Source organism: Trifolium pratense, linkage group LG6 (genome assembly GCF_020283565.1).
Source record: "Trifolium pratense cultivar HEN17-A07 linkage group LG6, ARS_RC_1.1, whole genome shotgun sequence".
NCBI lineage: Eukaryota > Viridiplantae > Streptophyta > Magnoliopsida > Fabales > Fabaceae > Trifolium > Trifolium pratense.
In genome coordinates this window covers 15,839,473-15,861,363 of record NC_060064.1, presented here as the reverse complement: position 1 = coordinate 15,861,363, position 21,891 = coordinate 15,839,473, and the positions used below count along the sequence as shown (strand labels likewise).

General features: G+C 34.6%; 1 protein-coding gene, 1 non-coding gene and 3 pseudogenes across 2 annotated transcripts; all 5 read left to right on the top strand.

Moving 5' to 3' along the window:
• The first annotated feature begins 1,312 nt into the window (after positions 1-1,312).
• Positions 1,313-4,764, top strand: LOC123888299 (annotated as a pseudogene).
• Positions 4,765-5,170: 406 nt separating this feature from the next.
• On the top strand, positions 5,171-12,201 carry LOC123888301 (annotated as a pseudogene).
• A 1,655-nt stretch (positions 12,202-13,856) lies between these two features.
• On the top strand, positions 13,857-17,553 carry LOC123888300 (putative disease resistance protein RGA3). Its single transcript, XM_045937301.1, has 2 exons — positions 13,857-16,794; positions 17,150-17,553. Exon 1 carries the CDS (start codon positions 14,159-14,161, stop codon positions 16,790-16,792), a length of 2,634 nt encoding a protein of 877 aa, XP_045793257.1. The 5' UTR covers positions 13,857-14,158; the 3' UTR covers positions 16,793-16,794; positions 17,150-17,553.
• A 211-nt stretch (positions 17,554-17,764) lies between these two features.
• On the top strand, positions 17,765-17,837 carry TRNAA-AGC. The gene has a single exon. It is a non-coding gene; the product is annotated as a tRNA-Ala (tRNA).
• Positions 17,838-18,732: 895 nt separating this feature from the next.
• Positions 18,733-21,827, top strand: LOC123891812 (annotated as a pseudogene).
• Positions 21,828-21,891: the final 64 nt, after the last annotated feature.

Here is a 21,891-nt window from a genome sequence, read left to right as displayed (position 1 = left end):
CGCTATTAATTTGAATGAATGAATATATTTTGTTTTTGGTAAAAAAAAATTGATTACACCCTTTCCTGTACAATTTCTATATTTTTTATTCCCTATCATGTACCCTTGATCTTTTATCCTCTTGTGTAAATTTCACCGTAGGTGGTCCAGTTTAGATCTACATCTTTCAAATAAAAAAATATATATTTGATTGAACAATATGCTGCAAAAGGGAAGTGGAAGACTGAGATGCAACAAGAGAAAAGATGATGGGAGGGATCTCCTCTCGGTGTTCGGAGTTCTTTAATTGAGAAGGGCAATTAAGGAATAATAGTATTAAATATTTGAGACTGGAGGGAGTATTTTACTACTAGTTTTTTTTGTTTTCACCACCAGTTTAATCTGGTTCGGGGACAGTTCTGGTATCAACTGGTTCCAGTCCCCTCCCGATCGTAGTTGCGGGAATCGAATCGTGGTCCTCCCTACTAAATTCAGCGTTAATCACCACTAAATCGACTAACGATTGGTGAATTTATAGTCATTCTATTAGATCAGCCAGGTTACAAGTTTTCAACAGTCATGGGTGACTATACTGCTTGGCCTTGCAGTTACTGATCAATTAATTAGAATTTAAATTATTTTTTTTAATTTAAGAGTAAAAATTAAAAAATAGGAGTAGACTCACAAATCAATGCCGCCATATCCAGCCAACAAAGGAAAACAAACAAAGCAAACAAAAGTGAAATGCTAACAAATACAGTATTATACTATAGTATATTTTGTGTTGGCCTGCAAACATGTTCAAATTTTTGGTGCAGCTTAATTCTTATTTTATGTATACCAGCCGGCGTGTTCGTGCTTTTTATAATATAACCTACTCCCCCCGGTCCTTATTATAAGGAACACTTTGAAAAAATCACACAGACCAATGAAACACATTTAACATAGTTATTTTCATTTAATACTCTTATAAATTTTAATTTATTCCATGTATACCCTTATTTAATTACTCTTTATTCAACTAACTTACTTATTTTTAAATTCTCTCTCATAATAAATAAGGGCATAAGTGAAATTGAACATTTAAAACATTTGAAAATTGGTCAAAGTTTCTTATAAAAAGGACCAAATTTTTTACCCTAAATATTTCTTATAAAAAGGACCGGAGGGAGTATTTATTTGGTTCTTCTAACAACTTGTCCTTTAAATTTCCACGAATGTAAGTAGTAATCCGCAAAATGCGACTATTATTGCATTGGTTCCATTCCCATATGAATAAAATAAGTTGGCGAATTGACTATCTTTGTTGGTTGACTTCTAGAAATATATGAACAAGTATGAATTGTATCTGAAGGCACAATTACTATCACAAACTTACATTTCTGCTCTCGTCTGTTTTACATTAACATGGCTGAATCGTTTGTGTTTGGTGTTGCTGATTCACTGCTTGGGAAGCTTGCTTCTTATGCTTACGAAGAGGCTTCTCGAGCCTATGGTGTCTATAAAGATCTACAAGCGTTCAAAGATACTTTGTTAATTGTTAGAGGTTTGTTGTTAGACGCAGAGGATAAGAAGAACCAACAACATGCCGTGCGTGAATGGCTAAGGCAGATTCAAAGCATCTGTTCCGATGCTGAAGACGTATTAGATGGATTTGAGTTACAAGACAAGCGGAAGCAAGTTGTGGAAGCTTCTGGCAGCACAAGTATGAAGGTATACGCCACTTCTTTTCATCCTCTAATCCACTCACTTTCCGTTTTAAGATGGTGCAACAAATCAAAGATATTAGGGACAGATTGGATAAGGTAGCATCTAATGGGACCAAGTTTGGACTTACAACCATCAACGTTAATCCTGGACTTCCTGTCCAAAGGAGACAAATGACTTATCCCGATGTTGATGCTTCAAGTGTCATAGGAAGAGAGAGTGATAGGGAAGAAATTATCAAGCTGTTGATGCAACCACATCCTCAAGGTGATGGTGTTGGTGATAAAAGATTGTGTGTTATTCCCATTGTGGGAATTGGAGGGTTGGGGAAAACCACACTTGCAAAGTTGGTGTTCAATGATAAGAAAGTGGATCAACTTTTTCAATTGAAGATGTGGGTGTGTGTATCAAATGATTTTGACATCAAGCAAATAATTATTAATATCATCAACTCTATTTCTGATTCCATGTTAGCTTCAGCTTCAGCCCCAACTCTTAATTTCTCTCAACACCAAGAAAATATTAACAACTTAGATATGGTGCAGCTTGTAAGTCGTCTGAGATCTAAACTTTCTGGTCAGAAGTTTTTGCTCGTGTTAGATGACATATGGAATGATGATCGTGCAAAATGGATTGAGTTGAAAGATTTGATAAAAGTTGGCACAGTAGGAAGCAAAATAATGGTGACAACGCGTAGTAAATCAATTGCTTCAATGATGGGCACTGTTCCCTCATATGTTTTACATGGTCTTTCTATGGATAATAGTTTGAGTTTGTTCGTTAAATCAGCGTTTGAGGAAGGTGAAGAAGAAAATTTTCCTAATCTAGTGGAGATTGCAAAGGAAATTATCAAAAAATGTCTTGGAGTTCCACTAGCGGTGAAAACATTAGGAAGTTCTCTGTATTCAAAATTTGATTTAACTAAGTGGGAATTCGTAAGAGATTCAGAAATATGGAATTTAGAGCAAAAGCAAGATGATATTTTTTTTTTGGTAGAGAAGCAAGATGATATTTTACCTGCACTAAAATTAAGCTATGATCAAATGCCATCATATTTGAGGCACTGTTTTGCTTATTTTTCCCTATTTCCCAAAGGTTTTAGCTTCGGTATGAATAGTATGGTTAAAATTTGGATAGCCCTGGGATTAGTGGAATCCCGTAATGGAAGTGAAAATCTGGAGAATATTGCAAGAGAATATATAGATGAATTCCATTCAAGGTCATTTCTTCTAGATTTTAAGGACGAAGGCCAGCTTTTCGTTTACAAAGTACATGATTTGGTGCATGATCTTGCATTGTATGTTGCAAAAGATGAGTGTGTTCTAGTACAGTCTCATACTCGAAATATACCCAACCAAGTGAGGCACGTATCAATTGTTGAAAAGGATTCACTTGACCTTGATCTGATTTTAAAGTCCAAACAAGTAAGAACTATATTGTTTCCCATTCGTGGAATGGGTCTTGACAGTGCTTCTCTTTTGGATATATGGGTATCAAGATACAAATTCTTACGGCTTTTAGATTTAAGTGATTCTTCGATGGATACTATACCTGATTCAATTGCTAAATTAGAGCACCTGCGCACTCTTGATCTATCTAATAACAGCAAAATCAAAAGACTTCCCCATTCTATTTGCAAGCTCCAAAATTTGCAAGTCTCGTTACTTTCTGGATGTACGGAGCTTGAAACACTACCTAAAGGATTAGGGCAGCTGGTCAGCCTTCGAAAACTGTCTATAACGACAAAACAATCTGTTCTTTCACAAAATGAATTTGCAAGCTTGAAGTATCTTCAATCTTTGGATTTTTATCGTTGTGATAATTTGAAATTTTTGTTTGACGAGGCACACCAACCTACTTTCCTTGAAACATTGATTGTTGATTCATGTGGAAGCTTGGAGTCCTTACCTCTTTATTGTTTCCCTAAATTACAGACTTTGTTCCTTAAAGACTGTAAGAAGTTAGACTTATCATTGAACAACGAAAATCCAATTCAAAAATTGAAGATGAAACATTTGTATCTTCGTGAATTTCCAGGTCATCGTGACATTGCCAAGATGGATTGTAGGTGCCGCAGACACTTTAGAGACCTTGGAAATAAATGATTTTCCAAATCTTAAGATGCTGCCTGAGTGTCTCACAACAATGACTCATCTTAAGAGGCTTTTTGTCCGTTTCTGTCCTCAATTGTTAACTCTTCCAAATGACATTAAACACCTCACTGCACTTGAAGGTTTGCGCATATTTAATTGTCCTGAATTATGCCAAAAATGTCAGCCTCAAATCGGTGAGTACTGGCCCATGATTGCTCATATCAAGCACATCTTCATTGGAAAGCAAAAATAAACTCGTTGACCTTGAAGGTAAACATTAACATGCTTGTTTTTCACCATGTTTTTCACCCCCTTTTCTATGTTTGGGCAAAATTATCATTCCTTTGAGTTTTAAATTTCACCCCAAAACATCTATCGTTTTGTTCAAATGGTTTGTGTCTGGTGTTATTGACTTGAATGCCGATATACTATCATTTATGTGTTTGTATTTTATTGATTTATTTGGTTTTCCTTTTCTTTAATGCAACTCCTAAAAAAAATTCTGGTTGAAAAAATGGAATTTAGAGCTGAAATTGGAAATGTATATGTGATATGATCTTGACATTGTATGATTTAAAATCACTTAATTAGATGTAACCACCATGATGATCCATGACATTGACATCAGTATAAGAAAAATCACTGATTAGTTGTTGGTTCATTGCTTCAAGTAATAATATATACTACCTCTTCTTTGTAACTTTAACCCTTTCTTTTAATTGTCTCAAAATTCCAACAGTAAGGGTTATGTGAATTTATATATAGTGATGTTGTATAAGGAAAAAAAGTAAATATATGTTTTAAGATATATCAGTAAAAAGATGATTTTGAGAATAATGTTTTCATTACAGGATAAGGTGTACATGATGAGGTCGGGTCGGAGTGGAAAAGGGAGATGTTGTTTGATGAAGGGAGGCAAGAAGTGAATTCATTGATGCGGTTGGAGAAAAAGGATGTCAATATGAAGCTTTAGATTTTGTAAATTTGGAATTATTTCAATAAGGATTACCCTTATATAGATTTTTGTGATTTTGTTGTTTATGCTGAATAATTGTTCTACCTCTGCACTCTTTTTCCCTTCATCAAGGTTTTATCCCATTGGGTTTTCCTTAGTAAGGTTTTTAATGAGGCAGAGGAATTCTTACACCTTATTTTATTTTTATTTAATATATTTCATTAGGGTGCTTTTTAGGTGGCTTCTTTGAGTTGTCAATATAGTTGGGATGTCTTAGTTGTCATCTTTCTATCCTTTTGGCCTTTATAAAAAACAAAGTTCTGTATATTAAAATACCTCTTAAATAATGCATGTTATATATTATTTGGATTGACAGGTTTGTTAAGAATATAAATTGGAGATACTTGAGAAAATGCTTCAACTCTATCTCTGCTTATTTGCTAATCATATATCCCAGGACTGTGTAAAACAGACAATAAATTATGATATTAAAAAACAAAGTCACGAAGCATTAATTTACCAAAAATGTCTACATTTCTTGTGAATTAGGTAATATAGATACATGATGAATGACTCCTTTATCAGAATGTATAATGTTCTGAAAGCCAACATCCATGAGGATGCTGGTGAGACTCTTAACTATGGATTTGGACAGACTTTCAATTTCTTTGGGTGGGAACACGATTGTGCCGGTTGCGTCTGAGTTGTTGCCGACTTACTTGGCTGCCCTTGAATGGAAAAAGCACCATGCTGCGCTCATTGCCATCGCACAAATTGCAGAGGGTTGTTCAAAGGTAATCTTTTACTTGTAGTGGCAGTGTTTATCCTTCATAAGTATATTGTGGGTGAATATTTGGGGTTGGTTAGGTGGAAAAAGTAACAGGCATGCGTATGTATCTTAAACCATAATCTTTGATGGTGCAGGTGATGACAAAGAATCTGGAGTATGTATTGTCAATGGTTTTAAATCATTTTCTCACCCACACCCTAGGGTGCGATGGGCGGCTATAAACGTAATTGGGCAGTTGTCCATAAATTTAGGGCCACACTTGCAAGTTAAATATCACCACTTAGTGCTTCTGGCATTAGCTGGTGCCATGGATGATTTTCAAAATGCTCGAGTACAGGTTTGCACTTTTATCTTGACCAAGTACATTGTCAGCTCTATTAATTCAACTCACTCAGGCTTCTCTTTTGTTCTTTATGTAAATTTAGTCTTATTGACCATTCCGTGTTCTGAATCATATTAAGTTTAGATTTATTGGATTTCATTCTCGATTTTTCATTTTCCCTTGATTATGTATTGTATTCTACCGGAGATAGACAAATTTGTTTTCCATGCATGGTTGTCCGTTTGTGCTCGATCAAAGTAATCTTATGCATTTACATCTTGTGTTACCTTGTGGATTTTTTGGGTTCTAGTGTTTGTTCACACATATTTTATATTGTTGTAACCGTCCTCACTTTCTAAATGCTTTGTGCAGAGGTTTTTCTCATACTTACCAGACATTTTGACTTAAAAGTATTAAACTTGGTGGGAAAATTTTCTGGATTATGCATTTTTTAATATTTTGGATTTTTTTGAACATTTTCCATCATTCTAACATGGGTTATATGATTAATTTCTTTGACATATTAAAGTTCTTCTGCCCCAAGTCATCTTTTCATAATTACTGGGTCTGTACTTTAGGGCCACTACTAATGCGTAAATATGAATCTTGAGTTCTTGATCTTTGATATCTCATTTGAATTCCTAATTTTTTTTATGATGTTCATCATTTATTTATTCCTTTATATTGCAGGCTCATGCTGCTTCTGCAGTGTTACGATTCACTGTTAATTGCACCGCAGATATTCTAATACCTTATTTGGATGGGATTGTGAGCAAACTTTTTGTACTCCTTCAGGTATTTGTTTTAATAATATCTTTATGGTGACTAGAAATCATATTGTGTTTTCCTTGATTATACATCTCAATTTCGTTTGAAAGAAGTGAATTTCATGCATTTTTCTTGGTTTATTGTTTTTGTCTCCAAGAACGAGTGAATCTGCATTTACTCTATCTAGGTTTCTAATTTGTTAAAAAATTTCTTTCATGATCGTGAGTATTGTTGTATATAATGTCAGTTTATTTTATCAATTGTTGCAAAATGTTTTATAATCAAAAGGTGTCATGTTGCTTTATATTTTATAGATTTGTGATGATAAATATAAAAGTATATGATTTCCATCTCTTTTCATGCATGGATCGTAGGGTGGAAAGCTAATGGTTCAAGAACGTGCTTTGACAGCTTTAACATCAGTTGTTGAGTCTTCAGAGGTGCTCTATATAACCATTATTCTTTATATAGTAGTCACATTGTTTTTAAGTCTTGTACTTGATAAATTTAAAATCTCATGGTAACAGGAGAAATTTGAAAAGTATTATGACGTTGTGATTCCATACTTAAAAGCTATTTTGTTGAATGCAAATGACAAATCCAATCGTCTGCTTCGTGCCAAAGCAATGGAGTGTATTAGTTTGGTAGGAATGCTTGTTGGAAAGGCCAAATTCAGTGATGATGCCAAACAGGTGATTTTTAATTTATTTTAGCATGTTATTTCTTGTGTTTCTTTTTTTACTCAGATAAACATGTTTCTGATGGAAATAGAGTTCTTATATATTATTTCATATACAATCTAATTGTTGTTCACTTTGTATGTGCTAATGTATGATTTTCATTCTTCTTTCACTAGGTCATGGATGTCTTGATGTCACTGCAACAATCTCAACTGGATGCTGATGATCCAACTGCGAGTTACATGATACAAGTATGATCTTTTTCTTTTTTGAAACATTTATTTTTTATCATTATAATTTAAATACATTTATACCTCAAATTTTCACTTGGCCTTTATGTTCTCAGGCATGGGGACGACTTTGCAGGTGTCTCGGACAAGATTTTCTCCCATACATGGGTTTTGTCATGCCTCCCTTGCTCCAGTCTGCACAACTTAAGCCTGATGTGTCAATTACATCAACAGATTCTGATGCTGAGTTTGATGAAGATGATGACAGGTGTCTTTTCAGTTCCGGTTATTGTATTTTGGGCACATGATGTGATGTGTTTCTGGATCCATTTTATTCTCTATTATTTCACTTCAATATGCAGTCCTTTCTTTTGTCAATAAAAAGTTTATTGTATTAACTATTAACAAAAGGAATAAGCATAGGACCTACGTTGCCTAGGTGCGGGTACGGTACCGGTGGCCGATACGGGGTACGGAATTTTTAGATAAAACTAATGTATGGGCATAAATTAAGGTACGGGTATGTACCCGATACTGGTACTCTCCCTCAAATGGAGTACCCGTGCATCATTTTTCAAGACTGAAAATAAAGAAAGAGATATCGACTAAATCAATGGATATTTAACTTGCTTTTGACTACTTGGCTTCTGGCTGTTTGTGTTGTAGCATTGAAACCATTACTCTCGGGGATAAAAGAATCGGCATTAAGACCAGTGTCCTGGAGGATAAGGCTACAGCATGTAACGTGTTATGGTGTTATGGTGTTATGCTGATGAGTTGAAGGAAGGTTTTTTTCCTTGGATTGACCAGGTTGGCATTGTTTTCTATTTTATTGCCATTTCTCTGTCCAAAATCTTTATTTGCTAACTTTGTTTAATCATATAGGTTGCTTCCACATTGGTTCCTCTTCTTGCATTTGACTTCAGTGAAGAAGTTAGGGATGCAGCAGCTACAAGTATATTCTTTATTGTCAGAACCTTACTTGTAGTATTTCTATTTCTAGTAATCCTGACCTACTTTTTTAATGCAACCTGCCTGCTTTGTTAATAGCTATGCCAGAACTGTTGTCTTCAGCAAAATTAGCAATAGAGAAGGGGCAGTCACAAGGCCGTGATGCAGCTTACCTAAAACAATTGTCTGATTATATAATTCCAAATTTGGTGGAAGCTGTACATAAGGTTAAAATGCTGCCTATTCTTCTGATCTTTTGGTTCTAATTTTTAGTTTTGGTGCCTGTATCAATGTATTTTAGCTGCCTTCCAGGAGCCAGAGGTAGAAATTTGTGCAAGCATGTTGGACGCACTGAATAAATGCATACAGGTTTGTAACATTCATCTATGTGTCGATTTTGTATTGTTGGAAATAAATTACTATTCCATGACATGCAATCTTTTTTACCTTCTTTCAAATAACTGGGTGAAGGAGAAATTGATAGCTAATTGATTTGTTGTTGCTCTTTTTGTGTGGTACTGTATCTTGGAAGCATTTGTCATATGAAATATAATTTACAATGAAATATGAAATATAGCATGAATTGAAAATTAAGAAGCCTTTTCTGCAATAGGAAGAGGGTAACATTAAACCCTCTTATAATTTTGCTTGATGAAGAACTGTGCTCGTAAAAGTAGCTCGAACTTGTCTATCAAGCTGACATGATTCACATTCCAAGGTCTGCAACTAGCAAAGGCTTGGGACCATCTTTAATTTGGATGACCTAGATAACAATGGATAAGACCCAGATTTTGTAGTTGTGCAAGCAATAGAGGTTGGAGACTGAAAGTAGTAGTGGAGTAGAGAGCATGTGATTCATATCCCGTGTCAATTGTCTGCGCAATACTTTTCTAGTATTAAAAAAGAATTGGTAGTTTAGGATATAGAATAATCTAGGTAGCATTTGTAAAAATATAATTTCTATCCCATTCCGCCATATTACTCTCTCTCTCTCTCTCTCTCTCATCCATCCATTTATGCTACAGTATTGTTGGTTTTGTTTATGGTAATTTTGAAGCCATCAATTATCCATTAGGTTGTTTAAAACTGAAGTTAGCTGGGGTTTATTTCTCTAGGTCTCAGGACCATATCTAGATGAAAAACAAGTGAGGAGCATTGTTGACGAGATTAAACAAGTCATCATGGCCAGTTCATCCAGAAAGCATGAAAGAGCAGAGAGAGCCAAAGAAGAGGACTTTGATGCTGAAGAAAGAGAACTACTCAAGGAAGAAAATGAGCAAGAAGAAGAACTTTTTGATCGAGTATGAATAATATATGCTTGTCATCTAATTCATCTCATTAATTAATTGCATTCTTTATGCATTCTGTCCTTGCTCTTATGTTGAATCTTTTTGTGTGCTAGATCGGTGATTGTTTGGGGACGTTGATAAAAACATTCAGGGCATTTTTTTTGCCTTTCTTTGATGATCTTTCGTCATACCTAACACCTATGTTTGTAAGTTCACTGCCACTCATGTCTTGTTGTGTCTTTATCCCCCTACCCCCTCTTGTGATTTGTGAATGATGTGTTTCATGTTTGTCCCAATGCCTATGGCTTCAGTTAGAGACGCAAGTCATATAACCTTCTGAATCAAAATTTCCATTGTTGACAACTAATAATCAGGGTAAAGACAAAACCTCAGAAGAAAGGAGAACTGCCATTTGGATATTCGTTGATGTTGCCGAGCACTGTCGTGAATCAGCTCTTAAGTAAGAAATCCCCTTCCCTCCCAAGAAAAAAGCACTCCCCCCTTTCTTTTATTCCTTGGGAATTCTCTATAAGTTCATGTACAAAATATTTGTTCCCTTTATTTGGAATGGTTTGTTCTATATTTTCTATTTATTTGTTGTTACAGATATTATGTTTCATTTCTTCCATTCTTGCTTGAAGCTTGCAATGATGAATGTTCAGATGTTCGACAGGTTCCCACCTCTGGTTTACTTTATATTAATGTTTTATAGTTTTGTTATATATAATTGAGGTAGTTGTATTTTTCTCAAAGCAAAAATCGAATATCTTATCAGGCAGCTGTTTATGGTGTTGGTGTTTGTGCCGAGTTTGGTGGATCTGTTTTCAAACCCCTTGTTGGAGGTCAGTTACTCATACCAGTTTCTTAATTTGCATTTTATTAGTGTCTTACACCGTTGTTATAATTTTTATTTTCTTCTACAGAGGCACTTTCAAGGTTAAATGCTGTGATAACACATCCAAATGCACGGGATTCTGATAATGTAATGGCATATGATAGTGCTGTTTCAGCCCTTCGAAAAATATGCCAGTTCCACCGTGATAGCATAAATGCAGCGCAGGTACATCATACATTTTTCTGATGCCTTAGTCTTGAATGTGATCATAATATCACTTGAACAAGTATAGGTTGCTAGTCATACTTCTTGAGTTGGCTGTTCTAAAACTACATCTTGTAATGATTTTCTGATCATTATAGCTATGATTTTTACTTGCCTTTATCCAAATCCAGTGTTGGCAATATGGATGGTTGTCACATTCAGCTTTTGCCAATGTTATATTATAAGCATAATACTCCTATAATATATTTATGGATTATGGTTCCACTTCCGCACACAGGAAAACTTAATGATATCATAGACCACTTAATATTTTTGTAACATTAGTCGATGACACAAGTTTAGCACTAGTTTGCATGCCAATTGTTTCTCTTAGAAGTGAGATTTGGAGCAAAACTCTTATGCTTGTGTGTTTTGAATTACTTCATTGACTCTTTCTTGGTTGCAGGTTGTTCCGGCCTGGCTAAGTTGTTTGCCTATAAAAGCTGATTTAATTGAGTCTAAAGTTGTGCATGACTTACTTTGTTCAATGGTTGAAAGGTAGAAGTCTGATCCTGAACATGTTCTGATTAAATGCTATGTACCTAATTTGCTGTTTCTACTTCCTGTTGCCTAACAATTTTAATATGTCTTGTACAATCATTCAATTCCAGATCTGATAGAGAACTTATAGGTCAAAACAATCAGTATATTCCTAAGATTATTGTAATTTTTGCCGAGGTACAACCTTCTACCAATGCCAGCTTTAGTTACTGTCATTAGTTATTTTTATTCTATTTACATTTCCAATATAAACTTATGTTTGTTTGGCATTCATTATCCATTATGATGTAGATATTATGTGCGGGGAATGATCTGGCAACTTAACAAACCGTAAGTCGGATGATTAATTTATTGAGGCAACTTCAACAGACTTTGCCGCCTTCTACCCTTGCTTCAACCTGGTTATCGTTGCACCCTCAACAACAGCTTGCGCTTCAATCCATCCTATCATCCTAATTATTTTCGATTCTTGTGTCCATTACCTTCAGAAGTTGTGCGTCTATTGTCATGGGATGTCATAGTTCTTCTTTGTGAAGCTGCTTTGTTGGGTCAAAGTTGCTCCTTTTTAGCATGCAGTGCCTTTTTCAGACCAACAGCAGCAACTGGTTAGTGTGTCTTGATTGCTGAACCATATTTGGTAATCCAAGTATCCACCCCATGACTTGTGAGGTATGACCTCATGATCGTTACAGCCAGGTGTTGGGTTGGTTAGATTGAAAAGCAGTTTTGGTGTCGAATGTGTAGGTATATTTACGTGTTACACTCCCTCCATACCAAATTATAAGTCACTTTGAGAAAAAAAATTGTACCAAATTATAAGTCACTTTACATTACCAATGAAGCATTTAATGCTATTTTTTCTATTATACTCTTAACTATTTATCTTCTTTCAATTATTCAATTTATCTTTCTTATAATTTTGTAAACTAACTCATAATTTCTCTTTTCCATACAACATTAATTACATTTCTTATAATTTTGCAAAATTGCGATGACAACACATAGTAAGTCAATTGCTTCGATGATAGGTAATGTTCCTGCATATATTTTGAAAGGCTTTCTCGAAAGAATTGTTTCTCTATTTGTCCAATGGGCATTCAAGGAAGGCACAGAAGAAAGATATCCAAAACTAGTAGAGACTGGAAAAGAAATTGTGAAAATTTGCCATGGGGTTCCACTAGCTCTAAGAACATTAGGAAGTTCCCTATTCTCAATCTATGATTTAAGTAAGCGGGAATTTGTCAGAGACTCTATTTTAAAAAGTTGTTTCTAATCCTCTTTAATCTTTGAATTCAACCACCTTTATTTTCACTATCTGATAACTCCAAAGTGTTTTGAATTAGTCTGAAAGAAGGGGACAATCTTTCCATATCATTGACTTGTATTAACTGACAATACTGTCAAATGCTTCTGCATTGACAGCAAGAAGGATGAATTTCACATGAAGAAAATTTGAGAGATGTTTCTTCTCTCAATCCTATTGAGAGATGATTCTACTTCTAAGATTCTCTTTTGTGGAAGATGGACTCATAATTTGCTTGTTTCCTCGTTTTCGAGCCACAATTGAAGCGGTATATGGACCGTCGGTTGCAGGTCCACCCAATCCAAGGAAGATTTTGTCTGCTAACAAAAGCAGCTGACTTTATTATATCATATAAACAATAAAACAAACAATGCATGAATAAAAGAAGGCACATCCAGCCACAACAGCCATTAATGCTGATCCCAGACTTATTGTACAAAGGAGAGAAATGACTGATCCTGATGTTGATGTTTCAAGTGTCATAGGAAGAGAGAGTGACAAGGAAGCAATTATCAAAGGAGAGAAATGACTATCTGATGTTGAATTGTGTCATTTTCTTAAATTATTATCGGTATCGACGTGTCAATGTTCGTGTTGTGTCTGTATTTGTGTCCGTGTTTCGTAGGCTATGACTCATGCGAATGCAATTTCAATATTAACTCTCTCATGCGAATGCAATTTCACGTGTTACATGATTACATCAACTATTTTATTTTGAAGTGACAATTTTAATTTTTCTTTCAAATATTTCATGTAACTCTCTCTCACTTGATTTGAGTAAGCCTTTGCCAACTTAATTTTATATAATTTAGAATTTTGGCTTTAAAGTTAATTTAAATTTAAAATATGCTATTATTATTATTATTATTATTATTAAATATTAGTTTGAGGTAGGCTTGTTATGCTGCTGAGTGCTGATTGCATATTTGGTTCTGAACTTGTTCTTTTTTTTTAAGGTAAACAGCTTATATGGTTCTTCTAACATGTTCATCTTGAATTATATATTTTCAATCAGGACTTCATTCACAACAAGTTTCATTAATTAATTAATTTAATTATTCTGATCATGTCATTTCATTTTAGGTCTTGAGTCAATTATATCATGAAATTAAATTTGAAAAATGAGAGAAAGTAATTAGTAATGAAAAATGAGAGAAAGTAATTAGTAATGAAAATGATATATGGTCCAACCCAGAAGAAAAGAAAGCAGATGAACTTCAAGTCAACTTATGGAAAAAGAATCTGCTTATTTTACTTAACACGAGCTTGTACCTTTCTTTTTAAAAAATTATTATGATGTAAACCACTTGTTTGGTTCTTCTTACAATAATAATATAAACAAATAAAGAAGACTTTTACTGCATTGGCTCACCAGTTAATAAAATAAGGTAGAATAGATATATATAAACAATTATGGATCTGAAGGAACAGTTACCACCACAGCCATAAACTTACATCCCAACTCCATTCTGCTCTTTCCTCATTACCAATATGGCAGAATCATTTCTTTTTGATATTGCCAGTTCACTCCTAGGGAAGCTTGCTTCTTATGCGTATGAAGAAGTTTCTCGAGCCTATGGTGTGTATGAAGATCTACAAGGGTTCAAAGACACTTTGTCGATTGTCAGTGGCGTGTTGTTCGATGCTGAGGAAAAGAAAAACCAACATCATGCCTTGCATGAATGGCTAAGGCAGATTCAAAACATCTGCTTTGAGGCTGAAGATGTAATGGATGAATTTGAGTTGCTAGACAAGCAAAAGAAAGTTCAGAAAGCTTCTGGAAGCACACGAGTGAAGGTACGCCACTTCTTTTCTTCCTCTAATTCAGTTATTTTCCGTCCTAGGATGGCAGAACAAATCAAAGGGATTAGGGCTAGGTTGGATAAGGTGGCAGCTGATGGGGTCAGGTTTGGTCTTACAAGTGTTGATCCCGGACATTTTGTGCAACAAAGAGAAATGACATATCCTGATATTGATGCTTCAAGTGTGATAGGAAGGGAAGATGACAAAGATGAAATTATCCATCTTTTGATGCAGACACATCTTCACAGCAATTATGATGGTGATAGAAGTATGACTGTGATTCCAATAGTGGGAATTGGAGGATCAGGGAAGACCACACTTGCAAAATCGGTTTTCAATGATAAGAGAGTGGATCAACTTTTCGAGTTAAAGATGTGGGTGTGTGTCTCTAATGATTTCGACATGAAAAAGATAATCATTCAAATGATCAACTCTGCCGCCGTTTCCTTTTTAACTTCATCTTCCACACCATCAAGTTGTCTTGCTCACCAAGAAAACATCAACAACTTAGATATTGTGCAACTAGTAAGTCGTCTTAGATTAAAAGTTTTAGGTCAAAAGTTTTTAGTTGTATTAGATGACGTATGGAACGATGACCGTGCAAAGTGGCTTGAATTGAAAGATTTGATAAAAGTTGGCGCACCAGGAAGCAAAATTATAGTGACAACGCGTAGTAACTCAATTGCTAAGATGATGGGTGATGTTCCTTTGTGTGTTTTGGAAGGTCTTTGTCCAGAGGATTGTTTATCTCTATTTGTCAAATGGGCATTCAAGGAAGGGGAGGAAAAACAATATCCAAATCTAGTGGAGATCGGAAATGAAATTGTGAAAAAATGCCAGGGGATTCCACTAGCCGTGAGAACGTTAGCAAGTTCTCTCTTCTCAAACTTTGATATAAGCAAGTGGGAATATGTCCGAGACTCTGAGATGTGGAATTTAGAACAGAAGCAAGATGATATTTTACCTGCACTAAAATTAAGCTATGATCAAATGCCATCCTGCTTGAGGCACTGTTTTACTTATTTTTCCCTATATCCCAAAGATTATAACTTCAACAGTTATGAAATGTGTAGTCATTGGGTAGCCCTTGGATTAGTTCACTGCCATAATGAAAGTGAAACACTTGAGAGTATTGCAAGAAAATGTATTGATGAGTTGCAGTCAAGATCATTTATAATGGATGTAATTGATTTAGGCTTCATTTGTCATTTTAAAGTACATGATTTGATATATGATCTTGCATTGTATATTGCAAGAGAAGATTTTGCAGTAGTAGAATCGCATACTCGGAATATATCTCAGCACGTAAAGCATTTATCATTTGTTGAAAATGAGTCAGATGACCATGCTTTGTTCCCAAATTCTAGAAGTGTGAGAAGTATACTATTTCCCACCATGGGATTGGGTCTTGAAAGTGAAAGTGTTCTAGATACATGGGTGACAAGATACAAGTACTTGCGTTATTTAAATTTAAGTGATTCTTCATTTGAAACTATGTCCAATTCAATTTCAAAATTAGAACACCTACGTTTTCTCGATCTTTCTCGTAATGACAAAATCAGAACCCTCCCAAATTCCATTTGCAAACTCCTACATTTACAAGTGTTGATTCTCAGTGGGTGCACCATGCTTGAAAATTTGCCTAAAGGATTAGGAAAGCTAATCAGCCTTCGGCATCTTACTATAACCACAAAACAATCTGTTCTGCCACTTGGTGAATTTGAAAACTTGATCCATCTTCAAATTTTGAGTTTTCATTTTTGTGACAACTTAAAGTTTTTGTTCAGAACAAAACTCCCTTCCATTAGAGAATTGTATTTTGAATCATGTGGTTGCCTAGAGTCCTTACCTCTAAATATTTTCCCCAAATTACAGACTTTGTACATTAACAACTGTGACAAGTTAAACCTGTTGTTGAACAACGAATGTCCAGAACAAACATTGAGGATGAAACATTTGTATCTTATTGGTTTCTCAACACTTGTGACATTACCTGGATGGATTGCATGTGCCATGGATACTTTAGAGACCTTGGTAATCAGTAATTTATCTGGTCTTAAGATGCTTCCGGTGTTTCTAACTACAATGACTCGTCTTAAGAGGCTCTACATAACTAACTGTTCTCAACTCTTGGGTTTTACAAGTGACATGCGTCACCTCACCGCCCTTGAAGATTTTCGCATAAAAGGTTGTCCTGTGTTGTGCAGCAGATGTCAGCCCCTATATGGTGAGTATTGGCCCATGATTTCTCACATCAAATCTACTTTCATTGGAAAAGTAACAATAGAGGAGGAGGAGTTACTAGGAGGTTATCCATTTTGAAGGTAAACATATTTTTTTTATACTATCGAATAAGTGTTGGTTGTATTTGACAATATGCTTTTACAATGTGTATATTTATCTTTATCTTTCTCATACTTTATACACATTTCAAATGTTTACATGTTTGTTAGTATAAAGCTTCAACTTCAAGTAACACTACACCTTCTTTGCAAAATTAACCCTTTCTTTTAACCTTAATTTTTTCAAATACAATGAGATCACATAATTCCAACTGTAAAATTGTGTGAATTTTTAAAATGGTATAGTTTCATAAATAACAAATAAGTATATATTTGGTTTGAGTAAAAATGAACTTCTTTTTAGAGTGACATTTTCTTTATATACTGTGTAATGTAGATGATGAAGCTGTGCAAAGGGCATATGCAGCTTGAAGAGTCACAAGAGAGAGCAAAGCAATAGTTGATGGGGATGAAGAAGATGAATGCCAAATGATGCTTTTTATTTCTATTACTAAGAAACATCTTTATGTGCACTTAGCATTTGTTATTTTATTGAATTTGAAGGTTATTTCTTTTGGATTGTTGTTATTGCTCTGCACTCTTTTTTCCTTTATCAGATTTTATTCCACCGGGTTTTACCGGTAAGGTTTTTAATGAGGCAGTGTATTTTATGTTAAGTTTTAGTTTAGTCCCCAAGCTTGTATCTTCTTTTGTCTTTTCTTGTAAATATTCAATGGATCAGAGGCATATTCTTTCCAAACGAAAGAATGAAGCCTAATTGTAAATATGCTATTATTCATACATGTAACTTGTGATTTAAGTAGCTAAACAAGTTGGGAGTGATAAGACCCTTTTATGCTGGAAAGCTTTAAATGTCAGACCTTTGGAACCGGCACTTATCTATAGAAAACATGGAGCTTGAAAGATCAACATTTAACTTATGTTCGATTCTATTTTTTTTTAAGGTCAATAAGTGGAGTGTATGAGATTCAAACTCTAGCCCCTGCAACAAGGGGATGTAGCTCAGATGGTAGAGCGCTCGCTTAGCATGCGAGAGGTACGGGGATCGATACCCCGCATCTCCATTTTCGAAAACAATTTCTTTTTCAAAAAAAACTCTAGCCCCTGCATATATAATGTGAACTCACCTATCGTTAGTTGGTTCAGTGGTTATTAATGCTAAACTTGGTAGGGAGAACTACGGTTCGATCCCCCGCAACTGCGATCGGGAGGAGCAGATGTCAGAACTGACCCCCGAACCAGATTAAACGGGTGGTGAATAAAAAAAAATAATAATAATGTGAACTCTAGCCGTCTTCGATATCAATTTCCTTTTCGATTCTAATTGGCTTAAATGCCTCTTTGGTCACTTAAATTATTTTAAAAATTCGGTTTGTTTCCTTAGTCTGATCAATTTAGTCTCTTAACCCAAATAACCCCAATTAAGCCAAATAACCCCAAAATTTCAGTTCATATTTTCAATGAACACAATTGGAAACAGCAAGAGAACAAATTCAGCAAATAAAGTATCCTAAAAATCAAAAAAAAAAATCTTACCTCAAACTTGTGTAGGAGAACGAATTCAGCAAGAGAATGAAAGTAGCCTAAAAAATTGAACGCCGTTAACTGAACGGAATAGGTGAGACAGTGATTGTGAATGTAGGAGTTGCGATTGCAATGCTCAATCGTCGTGAAAGTGAATGTACATCATTCTACATCTATTTTGTGACTCGAGGAAATGCGATTGTGAAACAATTTGAAAGTGATTATGTGAGAAAGTGCGATTGAGAACTGTTAGAACCCTAATTCCTTGGTGTGAAGAGAGGAATCGATTCTGTTAGAAAGTGGGTATCGAAGAGGGAAGCGATTGTGTTGACTGACGGTCGATGGAGTACTGTGTTGACATTTTATAGTTAGACCCTCAAAATTACAGTTACACTCCTTGTTTGAACTCCAACTAAGGCAAGGCTATGTTTGTTTATGTTTGTTTGGTAAGAACAAATATTGAGCTTATCTTTTATATTATAAGCTTGTATACACCAGCAAACCCTAAACCCTAATTTGTTTTCCATGTTTTCCCTCCATTTTATCTTGCAATTTTTATTAAAAAATACTACAATTTTGTCTTGACTAGGATTCGAACCCGCAACCCTTAAGTGCAAGGCAATATTTCCAACCACTATGACAAGTATACCAATTGTGATTAAATTTGTGTGAAATAATTGATAAGCACCATCAATTTTAAAAGTATATCATATCAAAATTATTGTTGACTATATTATTCATCACGAAATATTTTTATGTCTTTCCTGATCAATGATTTTTTTTTTTACCGAATCATAAATTTAGAGAATAATTATCATGTGAGATTTGGAAAGTTATTATCACGTATGATTTGGAAAGTTATTATCAAACTAAATTTTGAAGGATATTTTCTTTTGATATACACTATAGAGAGCTTACGGTTGAGCGGCTTAATTATCATCTTGAAGATAAGCACACTGTTTTATTTGAAGATAACGAGCGTATTGAAGACGTTCTAAACAAACTAAAGAGTCGCGCATCAAAATTTTTGGCATGGATGGATGCAAACAAGAAATTTCCAGAGGCAAAAAATTTAACATATAGTCAATTCCCAACTAAGTTTGTGTGGAAAGAAAATTTGCATCAGTGGGCTCCAAGACAAAGAGGTTTTTCAATTGGAAGAGTTCACTTTGCACCACCTGGTGCGGGTGAAAGGTTTTATTTGAGGACGTTGTTAAACTATGTCAAAGGTCCTACTTCTTTTGATGAATTAAAAACAGTGGATAATTTCAAATATGATAGTTTCAAGGAAGCCTGTTTTGCAAGAGATTTGCTGGATGATGATAAGGAGTATATAGAGGCAATAAAAGAGACAAGCCACAGAGACTTTTTTAAGAGTAATGTTTGCAACATTATTGGTGTCAGATGAGCTGATCAGGCCAGAAATAGTTTGGACAAGTACTTCACATCTTTTGATTGATGACATTTTGCACAAACAGAGACGCTTTCTTGGTGCTTCAGGTATAAAATATTTTCACCTATTTCTATAAAACCATACTTATTAGTTGTTTATTTTTTTACTCATGTAACCTTGCTTATATCACTTTTTAAATTATTTATTATGCAATTTATTAAATTGTAGTTTTTTAAAACTGGAAAAAGAATTTTGTCAAAAAAAAAAAGGAAAATGAATTGATATTTTTTATAAATACCCTTTATTTTTACGTTAATGTATCCAAACATAAATCAATTCTGTTTAACTCACTTTTAACCAAAATCAAATCTATCAAACTCAATTTTGCTAAATCAATTTTTTTTTGCAATACAACCAAACACAACCATAGTCATGTCACTAATCACATTCATTATTTTGATTTTAACATTGCAGATTTAATATTATCCGATGATCAATTGATACAATATGCACTAGCAGATATTGAGATGATGTTACGTAGTTGTGGGAAGAGTTTAAAAGATTATCCTCCAATACCTAGAGCAGACACATCATTAGTTCCTGATATACAAAATAGTTTAATACACGACGAATTAAATTATTACAGACAATCATTAGCTGAGGAACATGTTAGATTGATGTCAACTATGACTTCAAAGCAATGTAAAGTATATGACACAATCATGACAAGAGTTAACGAAAACAAACATGTTGTGTTTTTTCTTTATGGTTATGGCGGTACAGGGAATACATTTATTTGGAGGGTCATGTCAGCCGCATTACGCTCAAAAGGTGAGATAGTTTTAACAGTTGCCTTAAGTGGGATCGCTGCATTGCTTATACCTGGCGGTAGAACAACACATTCAAGGTTTTGTATTCCTCTAAATGTTAACGAGTTTTCAACATGTACCATAGTTCCTAAAAGCCCTTTGGTGCTATTAATACAAAAAGCAAAGCTCATTATGTGGGATGAAGCACCAATGATGCACAAACACTATTTCGAAGCTGTTGATCGAACTTTAAAAAATATTCTCAAGTCTGTTGATGAAAAAATTAAACACATTCCCTTCGGTGAAAAAATTGTTGTTTTTGGCGGAGATTTTAGACAAATTCTACCAGTAATACCCAAAGGTACAAGGCCAAAAGTTGTTCATGCTACAATTAATCCTTCGGTTCTTTGGAATTTTTGTGAAGTTTTAACATTGAGTAAAAACACGAGGCTTCTCGGTGGTGCTTCAAGTGCAGACGTTGAACAAAGAAGATTGTTTTCTGAATGGGTTTTGGGTGTTGGCGATGGAGAAATTGGAGATGACAACGACGATGATTTAGAACTTGACATTCCATCAGATTTATTGATTCCAAATTCAGGTGATCCTCTTGCTTCTATCGTTGAAAGCACTTATCCCCAACTTTTACAAAAATGAACGATATAACGTGTTTCCAAAATAGAGCTATACTAGCTCTTAAAAATTCAATAGTCGACACAAAAAATGATTATATGTTGGATTTAATTCCTGATGAAGAAAAAACATATTTGAGTTATGATACTCCACTAACACAAAATGTAGACGGTTAAACAGTGGATGATGTTCATACTCCCGAATTTTTTAACACGATTTCTACGTCGGGACTTCCAAATCACAAGTTGAGATTTAAAGTTGGAGTTCCAGTTATGCTATTAAGGAATTTGAATAAAAAATTAGGATTATGCAATGGAACAAGACTTATTATTACGAGATTGGGAAAACGTGCTCTGGAAGGAAAAATTATTTCAGGAAGTAATATTGGTGATCAGGTTTTCATACCTAGATTTTCTCTGACACCATCTGACGTGAGAATTCCTTTTAAATTTCAACGGAGACAATTTCCTATAATGATTTCTTTTGCGATGACTATTAATAAGAGTCAGGGACAATCTTTAAAGCATGTTGGGATATATCTTCCATTGTCAGTGTTTTCACATGGTCAGTTGTATGTTGCAATTTCAAGAGTTACTTCTAGAAAATGATTAAAAATATTGATCATCGATGACGACGGTGAAGATACGACTAAGACTTCGAATGTGGTCTATAAGGAAGTATTCCGTAATATAACATAATTTTCTTTGTATGAATATTTATCCAAAATTATTGTTGAACTATCGTTTAATGTTACTCAACTTT